The following is a 14,845-nucleotide window of genomic DNA, read 5'->3' on the forward strand; positions in this document are numbered from 1 at the left end:
CGAGATTTTTTTCCCCACTGCTCAAAATAGTTTTTGAACTCAATGATTTTGATGCCTTTTAGTGCTTCTGCCGTTTTTGTTTTACCTCTTCCACATTGGCAAATTGTTTCCCTTTGAGGACTTTTTTTTTTATCCAGGGAAACAAAAAAAAGTCTCTTGGGATGAGACTGGGTGAATAGGGAGGGTAGGGCATGAGGCAGGGGGCATGCTGTTTTTGGTCAAAAACTACTGAACACTCAGTGTCATGTGGGCAGGCACGCACGTAAATCACCTATCATGAAATGGGCAAATGCACCGAGTCTTCAAAAAAAAATTCACTGAAGCCAAACGCAGCCTCTCACAACACCACCTGATATACTGACACAAATGGGTTCCTACAACACTCGCCTAGGAGGTAATAAGCCTGTCCTATGAGGGACCTGCCCTCCAGAAAATAATTCCAGGTTTTTGTGGGTCCCTCCTCATATACTTTTTGTAATACAGTTTTAAGTCAACTTTACTGAGAGAATATTTATATACAAAAAAGTAAACCCATTTTAAATGCACAATCCAATACTTTTTGATAAATGTGTGCCCCATGTAACCCAACAATATAAAACATGCTGCCATGCCCAAAAGGATACTTTGTTTACTATCTCAGTCAATCCTTCCTACTCTACATTTTCAAGAATGACTGGTCTTCAATTTTTCACTATTAAATGCAATGTCATTTTTAGATTTCAAATTTAATCATATAGCACGTCTTTTCTATCTGCTTCTCCTGCTAAGTAGAATATGCGTAAACCATCCACACTTCCACACTTCAGTCCTTTTTATTTACCATTAAGATGGTAGCTACAGATTTTTAAAAAAGATTTCACCTATTTTTAGAGAGAAGGGAAGGGAAAGAGAAATAAAAAAAGGGAGAGACTCATCAATGTGTGGTTGCCTCTCACGGGTCCCTACTGGGGGCCTGCAACCCAGGCATGTGCCCTGATGGGGGATCAAACTGGCAACCCCTTGGTTCGCAGGCCTGTGGTCAGTGCACTGAGCTACACCAGCCAGGGCTGACTGCAGATTTTTTCATAGACAAGCTTTATCCAATACTAAAAGTTCCCTTCTGTGGCTATTATAGAGAATTTTTATCATAATGTTGAATATGTAAAATTCTCTTTCTGCATCTGGTTGAGATGACCATATGGTTCTTCTCTTTTAAACTGTTAATATGGTAGATAAATTTTTGAATTTGTGGAATAAACCCCACTAGTCATGATGCATCACATATTTTGTTGGATTTGATGTGGTAATGGTTTATTAAGAATTTCTGTTTATGATCATGTTTGTAATTCCTTAATGACTTCATCAAATTTTGATAAAGTCATACAGATCTCAGAAATCTTAAAGCATTTATGTTAAGACTAAATGCTTGATAGAATTCACCAGTGAAACCAACTTGGTAGAAAATTTTGTATAAGGGTGTTTGATAATGAATTCAATTTTTTTGGACTATAAAGTTTTTATTTCATCTACATTGGTTTTGGTAAGTTGTACTTTTCAAGGAATTTGTATATCTCATCTAAGTTGTCAAATTATAGGCACTATTTCCTTATTATGCCTATACTGTCTGATCTGTAGTGTTATTCCATTCATGTCTGATTGTCACAATATTTGTTTCTCTTTTTACTTGATCAGCTTTATCAATTCTTTTATCTTTTATTGATATCCTTGACTATTAATTTGTTTTTTTATTTCACAGTTTTGGGCTCTTCCTTCCTTCCTTCCAATTATTTCAGATTTAATTTGCTCTTTTACTAGTCTAAGATATAAATCAAGTTTACTGATTTTTATATTTCTCTTTTTTTAATCAGCTGTTAAAGCTATAAAATTCTCTACAGGTGCTGCCTTACCTGCATTCCACAAATTCTGGTATGTTGTATTTCCATTTTTATTAATTTCAAAAAACCATTCTAATTTCCCTCATTTCTCCTTTGATCCACTGGTTATTTATAAATGTTACTTAATTCCCATATACCTGAAGATTTCCTAAATATCTGTTATTAATAATTCCACTATAGTCATAAAGCGTACTCTGCAGGACTTAAACCTTTTCAATTCACTGAGCTGTTTGATCCCCAAACACAGAGTCTATCTGCTAAATATTTCATCTACTCTTCAAATGACTGTATTCTACTACTGTTGGGTTAAGTATTCTGTAAATGTCAATTAGGTCCACTCATTTGACGTTATGCAAGTCTTATAAACTTATTTTTTTGGACCACTGATTCTATTGATTACTGAGAGAAACATGTTCAAATCTACTTGTGGATTTGTCTGTTTCTTTAAATTTCTGGCAGTTTCTGTCTCATGTATTTTCAAGTTCTGGTATTAGGTTATACATATTTAGAATTGTTATGTAAATGTTTTAAACTGCCTCTATCATTATAAAATATTCCTTATCATCTTTGGTAATATTTATTTTCCTGAAATATACTTTGACATTAATATAACCACTCCAGATTGCATGTGCATTGCAGAGAATACCTTTTTTCATCCTTTTAAAAAACCTGTACTGTAATATAGTCATGCATCATATAACATCATTTTGGTAATCAGCGGAGTATATAACAATGGTCCCATGAGACTATAATGAATCAAAAAAGGTCCGATTACCTAGTGATGTCATAGTAGTCATAAAATCATAGCTCAATTCATTATTTACTGTAACTTTTTTACTTAATAAAATTTTAAAGTTCATAAGGCAAAAAAAGTTACAGTAAGATAAGGTTATTTTATAATTAAAGAAAAATATTTATTTAGTGTAGCCTGTGTGTACAGCATTTATAAAGTCTACAGCAGTGTACAATAACGTCCTAGGCCTTCACATTCACTCACCAGTCACTCACTGACTCACCCAGCGCAAATCCCAGTCCTTTATGGTAAATGCCCCATATAGGTGTGCCATTCTGCATTTTCATACCATGTTTTACCGCACCTTTTCTATGTTTAGATGTTAGATATACAAAGTTACTGTAGTGTTACAACTGACTACAGTATTCAGTACAGTAACATGCTGGACAGGTCTATAGCCTAAGGAGCAATAGGCTGTTTCATATAGCCTCAGTGTGTAGTAGGCTATACCATCTAGGTTTGTGTAAACACACTCTGTGATGTTCACACAACAATGAAATTACCTAACAACGCATTTCTCAGAATTTATCCAATCGTAAGAGACACATGTCTATATTTAAAATGAAACTGTATGTTATTATCCAGTTAATTGGCCTGCCAATTGGAATTTACAAACTTAATTTTAATGAGAGTGTTAAGCATTTTCAGTTCTTAAGGCTGGAAACCCAAGATCAGAGTGCCAGCATGGTTGGGTTCTGGTTGTCTCTCTTCCTGGCTTGAACATGGCTGCCTTCTTACTGTGTCCTCACAAGGCCTTCCCTCGGTGTGTGTACATGAAGAGAGAGACAGTGGGCTCTGGTGCCATTGCAATGCATAATTGCAAATTTTTTTCTTCTAATGAGAACTTTTAAGATCTACTCTCACATCGACGTTTTTCTCCCTTTTCCAAAATCAATAAACATATCCCTTGGGTGAAGATTAAAATAATAATACAAATTTAAAAAAATAATCAACTTCCTTTTAAAGAACAAAAACATTCTTGGACATATGTTATCATCAACTGCTACACTGCTATATACTTACTGTCCACTGACTCACCTCCCTTCCTCCTCAATTCAGCTTCTATCCCAGTGACCTACCTCTCTTTACTGCTCTTGCCCAGGTTATTAATGATCTCTTCATTCCTAAATCCAGGGTTATATTTTATTTTGTATCTTATTTACCTTACTTAACCTCATAGCAGCATCTGACACTACTATCTATGCCTTCCCTGAAAAACTCTTATACCTTGGTTACCTACCACACACTCACAGGTTTCCTCCTGGCTCTCTGTGCCTTTTTCATCATCTTTTTAGTTACTCTGTCTTGGTCTATTGCCACGTCCACTGCCGCGTCCACTGTTGGATCCCTCTCTCCGTGACAAGGTCCTGAGAGGGGGTGTAAGACTTCAAGGAAGCAGTTTCCAACCTGGTGGACGTGGCATGGAAGGCCCTGCAATACCTATTGTGATTGTGCTTGCTTTGGGGATCATGACCTTTTTGCTTTAATCATTATGAATACCCTGGCAGTGATTCAGATAGTGTGCCTAGACCTTTCCCGGCTCAATGAACAGAATAATAATATCATACTAGAATGTCAGGGAATATAGGCACAAGGAAACAACCAGAACAATCTGAGAATTCAAGCTTAATCAATAACAGATCATTGGAAAAACACCCAAGATAAGATAGAATACTCTAGGAAATCAGGAGATGATCTCACTACTTTCTTAGAGGGAATCAAAGTATAAAACATGTCTATAAAAGAACTCCTAGAGAAACTTAAAAGAAGTACCCTTAAAAGCCCCCTGCAACATAGGAATAGCCCCTCCTTTACCTTGAATAGGAATATATATCAACTAGACAGGCAAAGTAATAACAAAGGCTAGTTAGTTATTACAAACTAAACAGTCACTAGGGAGTCAGAATTTATGGTACACAGAAAAAACATTTTAAGCAAAAAAAGGGTAGATAGCTAAGTTAGACATCACAAGGGCCTTATAATAAATCTCCTATTTTCTCTACTCAGTCTAGCGTATCCTTATGCCCTATACCAAATTCTGAGAAACTTTAATATACAATAAGATATTTCTAATTGTCTGATTAATGGCTCTTCTAGTTAAAATAATCTTTAACTAAATCTATGGGGACTTTCGTACTTTTACTGATTACCTTTGTATTGATTTTTTTCTGCTTAAATGATCATGTTATACTGCAAATATTAATCACTACCTGAAATGAAAATATAAAAACCTGCTTGTACTTGCAATAAACGGAACAGAGCTTCACTGTCCTTTGAGGCGTGTTGTCGTCTGTTACCCAGCGCCGACGCCTACCCTCACCTGTGGGACCCCTTGACCCGCTGCGGCTGGACCGCGGCAGTCTATACCATAAATGTTGCTATATAGGATTCTGTCCGAGGCTCTTTGCCTTTTTCTCTCTAGACATTCTCCTTAGTACTCTTATCTAACTCCATGATTTCTTGTACCACCTAAAATACTGTTGAAGCCCTAAATTTAAACATCCACCCAAACTTTTCTTCCAAGATTTCAGACCCACATATATAACTGACTACCAAGTATCGTCACTTGGATGCCCTCATATCCCTCCAGTACTCAAACCAAACCTCTCCAAAGTGAATTCATTAACTCCCAAAACTTTTCCCTTCCTCTCTACAGAAATGACATCTCCATCTATAATCTTCTTGAGCCAAAAACCTGGTAGCCACAGTATCTTCTTCCTTAGTCATTCCCATATCCCATCATTACAAGGTGCAGTTCTTTACACTACCCCTATTTTGCTCCTACTCTTTGCTCCTACTCCTATGTTTCTCTATTCCCATGATTATTCCTCTAGTTTAAGCTGACACTATTTCTACCTTAATCATCAGAACATTATCAACTAATCTTGCTGTCCCAGTCTTATTCTTCTTCTCCAACCCACTTTCAACAATGCAACCAAACCAATCTAAAAAAAAAAATGCAATCATTTTACTCCCCTTTAAGGCTTCTCAGTGACTGGACTGAGCATTTTTGTAAAACCTTCTTAAACCTGACCCAATAATTTCTCCAGCCTCAACACTCACCACATCCAACTATATACTCTCAATCCCTTTGAACTTGAATCTCTTCAGATCTTGAAAATTCTATCCTCTTTCTTCACCCTCTTGACATACACTTGCCTAGGGACTTCCTACCCATTCTTGGATCTCAATCTGCAGCGCATTCCCTCAAACCATGCTAAATTTGGGTTTTCTAATATACATCTCCAGCACCCTAAACATTCCTGTCACAAACATTTCTCATGTTGAATAATAACATTTGTCTAATAATCTTTTTTTTTTAATTTATTTACTTATCTTTAGAGGGGTAGGGAAGGAGAAAGGGAGAGAAACATCAATGTACGGTTGCCCTTTGCGCATCCCCTGCTGGGAACTGGCCTGCAGGGAACCGGCCTGCAACCCAGGCATGTACCCTGACTGGGAATCAAACCGCAATTGTCTGGTTCAAAGGCCCGAGCTCAATCCACTGAGCTACACCAGCCAGGGCCTGTCTAATAATCTTTTCTTTCTCAAAGGACCAAAAGCTTCAATTACGGGAAAAATCACACCTATGTTTCTCACTACTGTAGTCCCAAAACCTTGCACAATATACTCAACAATAAGCACTCAATATATTGAATAAACAAATACATAAACTTTGAATTAATTGAATATACTAGGTATATTCAAAATTTCCCTTCACTGGCTTTGACTTCCAAATTTCAGATTTAAGAATGCATTGATTCCATGGGAAATGCCATTGTACCCACTATCATTGCTCATTAACACTCACAGGGATAAAAGTACATGAAAACACAGTTCTACAGGCATGACTGAAAGAATATTAAGATATAACAGGCAAACGAGTGGGCTAAAATAGTGAGAATTGTGTAATGTTCATTGCCCCCTTTGTTAAATAGCATAGTAAGGTAAGAAAAAAATCAGAGAATTCCAATTATAATTTTTATCACTCTATGTTGAATAATCTCAGTTACAATTTCTTCACCTTCAAAATGGAGTGAACTCACTCCTCAAAAGTTAGGAGAATTTGCCCTAGTTGGTATGGCTCAGTTGGAGCATCATCCTGTAAATCAAAAAGGTTATGGGTTCAATGCCCAGTCAAGGTACATGCTTAGGTAGTAGGTTCAAAAACCAGTTGGGGAGCATATAGGAAGCGACCAAATAATGTTTCTCTGGCATATCAATGTTTGCCCCTCTCCCTCCCTCCCTCCCACCTCTCTAACATCAGTGAGCGTGTCCTCAGCTAAGTATTTTTTAAAAATTAGAAGAATTTAACATGACAAAGTATTTGAAAAGTTCTCTGTACAGCACAAAAGACTATTCATTTATTCACTGAGCACCAATGTGCCAACTTTCTAGAAACTTAATATGCAGTAACAAACAACACGTATATTTTAACACAGGGGTAGACAGACACTAAGAAAATTAATAAAGAATAATAACATATACATCAAAAAAGATAAGGGAATTAAAGAGGAAGGATGGGAGTTTTTGGCTGTTTTATACAGAGCTGCCAGGAAATGCATCACTGAAAAGGTGACTTCTGAGATTACTGAAATCAGACAAAAAGCTATAAGGACATCTCAAAAAAAAACATTCCCAAAGGTATACAGCAAGTACAAAGGCTATGAGACAGAAATGTTCCTGACTTCTTGAAATGGGTAGCTATTAGAAGATGAGCACTTTAACATTCAGTAGGGAGATAATGGCAATTACCAGGCTGATAGAACCATACAGTAAAATAAAACTTACACCAGGGTAAGCAGCAGTGGAGGCGGTAAAAGAGAACAGCTTCTGCACATTTATTTAATAAGTCACAAAAAAGCAAAGTGTAAGATTAAAAAGAAGAGTAAAAGATGAATCTAATTCTTTGGTCTAACTAAAAGAGGGATGGAGTTGCCATGAACTCAGATGAAAAATACTATACGGCAACTCCAGGTGCAGGGAAAGGGACAGAAAATCAGTTTTAACCAGTTAAGGTTAATATGCCTATTAGATATCTAAATGGTGATTCTGATAGGCTTACAGTGCGGAAGACTTATGCAAGGCAGGAGAATTCCAGCAGATATAGTGACTGGCTTTACAGAATTGGGACTGAAAGCAAATAAGGAAACAAAAGTGAAAAAGGACACAAAACAAAAAAGGTTACATACATTTGACAAAAGGAGTCATTTAATTTTAAAAATAGAAATATAACATTTCCATTGAAAAGTAAAGCTTTTCATAAAATGGAGCACTAAAAAAATTTTAAGATAGCAAGAGAACAAACTATAAATTCACCACATTCTTATAAAAATATATTAGTGGCTCTCTTACAACTTTTATTCTATAGTTCCTCAATGAAAACTTAGGGCATAAAAATAAATTACCCAAGATGGTTCAGGTAATACTGTCCACACTTTACCTGGAGTCAGAATTATCTTCTTAGCAGTAATAGCTTGAGTGTTCTTTTAAAAGATTTCATGTATTTGTTGGGGAAGGGAAGGAGAAAGAAAGGGAGAGAAACACCAACTGGTTGCCTCTCGTGCGTGCACCAACCACGCCCCACCAGGGCACCAGACCTGCAACCCAGGCATGTGCCCTGTCTGGGAAGAGAACCAGTGAACTTCTGCTTTAAAGGACAATGCCTAACCACCTAAGTAACATGGGTGAGGGATGCAATAGCTTGAGTTTAACTGCTCAAACCAAGAACACCATCCCATATATTTCAGTTTACTGATTATAAGAAGAAAACAGAAGAGCTCTACTAAATGCAAAGAAGTGTAAGAAGAAAACTATGTAAAATAATAAAATTGTGGTGGATATAGCATTCCAATTCTATAAGCAAAAAAAAAAAAGAAGTTTATAATGTATAGTTGACTATAATTCCTGTAACAGCTACTGGAACACACACTATTTTATTAACTAAAAAGACTGTCAAAATACCAATTAGAGACAGTAAACATTAATTTGTTAAGACACAGAGAGAGTAAACATCAATTCTTTAAGTCATAAATCACAAGATCAAGCTCTTAAATTAAAACTTAAGAGACTATCTACTTTTATAACTAAAGTTCTTAAGTCCTTATAAAGCATTCACTTCCTGGCATTCAAATCAATATTCAAAAACTCTGCCTAAAAATCAGAGTTTTAAAAAAAGAAATTATAGTGTACTTAAACCACTGGCTTACCACCCCATAATCACAAACCTCCACATTTAGAATGCTTGTTATTGTAACAGGGTTGAGCAAGCACAGAAGTACATTTTTAACAGATACGACTCTGCAAGGTTACTAACATTCAAATAGGGCTCTGCTGTGCAAGAAAGTGCCCAAAGTCTTTATAATTATAAAAATAATAAACTATATCCAAATTAAATTTGATTTCTTTTGCTAGAGGTCCTATGTGGAGATTAAATTTTGTACATATTTTAAGGGCTCAATTTATTTATTTTATTTTATTATTTTTAAAAGATTTTACTTATTTTTAAAGATAAAGGGAGGGAGAAGCGAGAGAGAAACATCAATGTGTGGTTGCCTCTTGTGCACCCCCTCCTGGGGACCTGGCTTGCAACCCAGGCATGTGCCCTGACTGGGAATCAAACCTGCGACCCTTTGGTTTGCAGAGCACCCTCAATCCACTGAGCTATGCCAGCCAAGGCTTAAGGGCTCAATTTATACAGCATCATAAAAATCATTTCACTATAAACTTTAATTAATACCAAATTTTAATGTTAGATGATCCAATACATATAAAACATAAGAAATACCAATATGGATCAGAAGTAATTCAGGGGACAATTTGCTAAAGAATAAGTGTACTTATTTAAGCCAGATGTTTTAGTACTTTATGTTTGTTCTCTAGTGGTTTATATATCCTTAAAACATAAGTTTTGACTTCAAAATTGGTACCAAGTATTCTCAAGTAAGTATAACATAAAATAGTAAATCTGTGTGTTATAACTCCTCTATTTACTCCCATCTCATCCTTCAGTGGAATCAGCATCTGTACTGCAGACTGACTTCATCATCTTTGACTTTAGGAATTTCTAAAATCCATTAAGTAGACAGGCACATTTGCAAACTCAGATCAAAACTGTATGTAAGTGCACCATAAGTGGGAAGAAATAAGGTAACATAAGTATTATCATTTCATAATCAGAGTACTTACTAAAGGTTTATTTCAGGCCAAAGCAGACATCAGAGGAAAAACTAAATGAAAGATATTTACTTCATTTTAAGACCCTGGCATGAGCTGTTTGTTTTTTTAAGTAGATAAACCGAAGCTCACAGTTCAAAAGTAACAATAGAATTTCAAAAAATACAAAATAAACACTCCATGATATATATGATCTATTTAAATCTATTCAAAAATTTTAATATAGTCTACCTGAATCTTCCTGGGCTTCATGAGTTTCACCATCATCTGTTACCTCTAATTCTTTCACAAAATTTGAGGGAAACAGTCCCAACTTGTTGTTCAGGGTTCCACTCCACCAGCCTTCTTCTACCTGAAAGAGTTCACAACTTAAAAATAATAAATATTTCTCTTAATGAAAATCTTCTCTCTGTGGGAAAATAAAGTTATGGAAGTGAATGAGCACAAAATTAGTGACACAAAATAATCCCTTTATTTCTGTAAGAAAACAATATAGGAAAAAAATTTTTAGTAGATTAAATCTAAGTGGATTGGATTAACCATATATCATGAGCAGTTTTCAACATTTACATTGAAAACCTGTAATCAATTGTAATCTTATAAAGAATTTTCATGAAAGTATCAGACAACTGAGAATAATGTACTGACAGCAAGAAGTAGCTTTCTTCTGGAATGTTACTCTTTTAACCTCAACTGAAACTCAGTTTGTAATTATGATGTATATTTCTTGATTTGGAAAAAGTTCAATGAATTTAAGAATAGAACTTCATAAAGGCACATAAAATTAGCCTTTTATTTGAACACCAAGTCTTAACCCAACTATGAAAAGCATCACATATTTTGAAAAATCCCAGTGTCAGGCTCTACTAAATATTTCGTTCACCCCAACCAGGCATATTTTCAGAAACCAAACTTTTAGAAAAATATTTATATTCACTAATAACAAGGTTAATAAATTTTTTGTGAAATTACTTAATAATATTTATAACTGGTATTTCTAAAATGTCTCAGAATATTTTTAAAAGACTGAGATATTTTAGAAATACAGGCAATAAGTAATTTCATGAAATTAAGTAATTTTCATGAAATTACTTAATATTTAATAAGGTATAGTTTCAGCTAAGAATAATAAGAGATATTAATAGGTAAAAACAAATTTTTAAAGAATAAACCATTTACTGTCAAAACACAGTAGTACATGTAATATCATAGCTATTTTTTTGTTTAAAATATTTTCAATTTTTTTACCTCATAATGCAAGCAAACTTTAATAATTTATTCATCTAACAGGAACTGTCTATGTAATAAAAGTCATGGTGTTAACTGCTAGGAAAAGATTCAAGTTTGCATATGAGCAAACTCTGTCCTTGATTTAAAAAATCTGAAGAAACCAAAAAATAGGCAGATCGTTGCAATATAATGTAGGTGCTATAACAAAAGTATGAACAAACGCTATAGAAGCATAAAGAAGGGCTTAAAAGAATTAAAAAAAGGACTACACTAAGATGGAAATGAAAAAGTTCGATATTTAAAGGCTGAGTAATAATTTTCTAGGTAAAAAGCATGTTAAAAAATATGGGGACATAAAAATGAAGAACTTCTTCATGGAATATATATAGCTAAAATACGAGGTGACTACAAGACAAACTGAGGGATAACTAGAAGGCAGTAAGTATGATAAGTTCAGAATTTTTAGCAGATGTAAGGAGGCACCAAAGGTTTGTGAGTTCTTCAAAACCATGTGTGATGGAGATACGCAGACCGAACTGGAACAGGCACAAAAAGGAGAGAAAAACATCAGAAAACCATTATCTACACCTGGAATCCCAAAGTGACAGCAACTGGGTAGTTAGGGTGAATAACCATGTAATAATTCCTATTAATAAAGAAATTCTTAAGAGGCAGGGTAGTATGGTGGTAAACAACACTGACTCAAAAACTGACCTTGTGGATTCAGAACCTGGCTCCTCTGCATGCCAGGCATATGATCTTGGGCAAAGATGTCTGAGACAAGATCTCCTATTCCTTATGCTCATCTACAACATAAAATGACATCTCTCCCACCAAGAACTGGTGGCCTTTGCCCCACCCCCTTCAATCTTGCTTGGTGAAAGTGACACTATCTCTTCCAAGCTTAGATTATATAAAAGGCTATCTCTATGTTCACTGAAATTCTTACACTTAAGAACCCTGAACTGCCATGTAATAAGTCCCATTATCCCAAGACCTCCCTCTGCTACAGTAAGAAAGCCAAGCCAAAGGAGACTCTACATCATGGCTTTCCATAGGCAGTCCTAATCTTCAAGTCTTCCAAGTACCAGATACATCAGTGAAGAAGCCTTCCCAAGAGTCTACCAGCGTCCAACCTTGAATCTTTCCAGTTGATGCCCCAGACATCACAGAACAGACCTAAGTCTTCTCTGCTGTGCCCAACTGAATTCATGACCCACACACCCATGAACCTAATAGAACAGCTGTTCTTCGCCACAAAGTTTGGGATGGAATGTCATGCATCAACATTAACTAGAACAGCCGATCACTTATCTTCTATGAGTTAATCTATTCAAACTGAGATCAAAACTACTATATTCAGGTTGTTAAAAAATTTAAAGGAAATGATAAATGTAAAAACAGATTTTCAGATGTAAGTTCAATAAACATTAACTATTACCATTGCTACCCAGAAGAAATAAAACTGAACTGCCTTTTGTGTAAACACATCAGAACTTAACATAAACCTAAGTGATAAACTGCATCATATGATATTAGGACACAGTATCAATTCCTGTGACAAATATGATATCAAACATATACTATGAAAATGAGAATTTTACCTGACAAATAAAACTAATATTCCTTTAATGGTAAAAGCAGAGATATAAAAAATATATTTTTAAATATTTTAAAATATCATTCTAAGATATTAAAGTAACAGATAAGTGTTTTTGGTTAATATTTCAATGTGATAATACAAACAATGCAGTTACTGTCATTAAAGATTTAAAGTCTATCTTAAAATTTTTATAAAAAACAATAAAATTTGCAAAAAAACCTGATATCCTTGCAAACTATTTTTCTGATACCCAAAGCATCAATTCTTTTTTTTTTTTAAAGATTTTATTTATTTATTTTTAGAGAAAGGGGAAGAGGAGGAGAAAGGGAAAGAAACATCAGTGTGTGGTTGCCTCTTGCGTGACTCCTACTGGGGACTGTCCGGCAACCCAGGCATGTGCCCTGCTAGGAATCCAACCAGCAACCCCTTGGTTCATAGGTCGGCACACAATCCACTGAGCCACACCAGCCAGAGCCCAAAGTATCAATTCTAACTGCTGCTTTATCTCTAACACATGTTTTCCTTACCTCTTCATTAATATCAATAATATCTCCAACTTTCAGCTCCAGTTCATCATCATTTTGTGGAATGTATTCAAAGAGAACTTTGCAATGACGCTTCTTAGTCTCTAAAGAAAGTAACAGAAAAAAATTCGGTTAAGAACAATCATTAAAACAACAATAGTGCCTTTATTTACATATTATATCTTTGGGATTTACATACATGAAACAGAACATGTAAGCATTCTAAGCAGCTAACCATAGTCAGTTCAGGGTGGCTTTTCACCTTGCCCCCATATTAAAATCTATTCATTCCAAAATAAATTCAAACCAACTAGAAATAAGGTACAAAGGGCACAGCAATGAAATCATTTATACATCTGATCTCACCAATTACACAGTTGGATATCCACTGTCAATTCTGAGACATTTTAGAAATACAGACAATGAAAGATGCTGTTGGCACAATAAATTTGTCACATACAAGTCCTCTAAGCCACCGATTTTCAGACCTTCTTGATCAAAGCCTAGGAATATTTAAAATGCACTAATTTAAGAGTATCTGTGTTTTTTTTAAAAAGAGGGAAATGCGTAAATCTAAAACGTACTTTATCTTCTAAAATAGCTCTGTTTTCTAATAGATAAAAATCAAATTCACATAGGTAAATTAGATAAAATTTTTTACCTTTTCAAACAAGCTACATTTATTCAGGCAAATGATTTTTTATTTATTTTTTATTTTTTTCTTTAAGTTTTTTTCCCTTTTTCCCCCCCCCCCCCCCCCCCCCCCCCCCCTTTGCGCATCTCTCTTCTTTCTCCCTTTTTTCCCCCCCCCTTTTTCTTTTTTCTAATGATGATCATTTAGTTAGCAATCCAGGTCTGGGGTTCTAAACTTCTTTTAAACTCTTAATATAATTGAAACACAGCCCTGGCTGGTGTGGCTCAGTGGACTGAGAGCCAGTCTGTGAATCAATAGGTCACTGTTTTGATTCCTGGTCAGGGCACATGCCTGGATTGCGGGCCAGGTCCCCAAGTGGAGGCACATGAGAAGCAACCACACATTGATGTTTCTCTCCCTCTCTTTCTTCTTCCCTTCCCGTCTCTCTAAACATAAATAAATAAAATCTTAAAAAACATAATTGAGAACTCAGACTCACTCCTATCTTTACAAGTGAATCATTAAAGCAGCTATAGGTAGGTGACCAGGTATGTCTGATTAAAACTGCTTCTTACTACCCAAAGAAATCAACAGAAGGCTGAGACTTGGAAAGGCAGCAATGGAAGAATTAGGAAAAATCACCAAAACCAAAGATGTTTTACTGAAGACCAAAGCTAAGATCATCTCTACATTCTCATATTACTATCAAAGAATGTGCAAGCTGGACAATAAAAAAGGCTGACAGGACAAAAAAAATGATTCATCTGAAACATTATGTTGGAGGAAAACTGTATGGATATCCTGGACCACCAGAAAGATGAACAAGTAGGTCCTAGAGCAAATTAAGTCTGAAACATTGCTGTACAAAAATGACACGACTGAAGTCCTACTTTGGACATATCATAATAAGGCAATTGCTTCAGCTCTGACATGCTATGGATCTATAAAATTATCAACACAATAAAATAAATCCAACTGAACCCCCAAAACAACAAAAGAACACTGCAACCA

At 35.3% G+C, this 14,845-nt stretch overlaps 1 protein-coding gene across 1 annotated transcript in view; it reads right to left on the reverse strand.

Annotated features, from left to right (window-relative positions):
* The window catches only part of CD2AP (CD2 associated protein), a 139,784-nt gene that overhangs the window by 61,770 nt on the left and 63,169 nt on the right, over positions 1 to 14,845 (reverse strand). The window contains exons 4-5 of the mRNA XM_053668282.1: positions 13,204 to 13,304; positions 10,075 to 10,195 (exon numbers count right to left, since the gene is read on the reverse strand). Coding sequence (XP_053524257.1) covers positions 10,075 to 10,195; positions 13,204 to 13,304 — 222 coding nt within the window. The remainder of the gene's footprint in view (positions 1 to 10,074; positions 10,196 to 13,203; positions 13,305 to 14,845) is intronic.

The sequence above is a fragment of the Artibeus jamaicensis genome, unplaced genomic scaffold (assembly GCF_021234435.1).
Source record: "Artibeus jamaicensis isolate MK-2021 breed Jamaican fruit bat unplaced genomic scaffold, CSHL_Jam_final contig_484, whole genome shotgun sequence".
Lineage (NCBI taxonomy): Eukaryota > Metazoa > Chordata > Mammalia > Chiroptera > Phyllostomidae > Artibeus > Artibeus jamaicensis.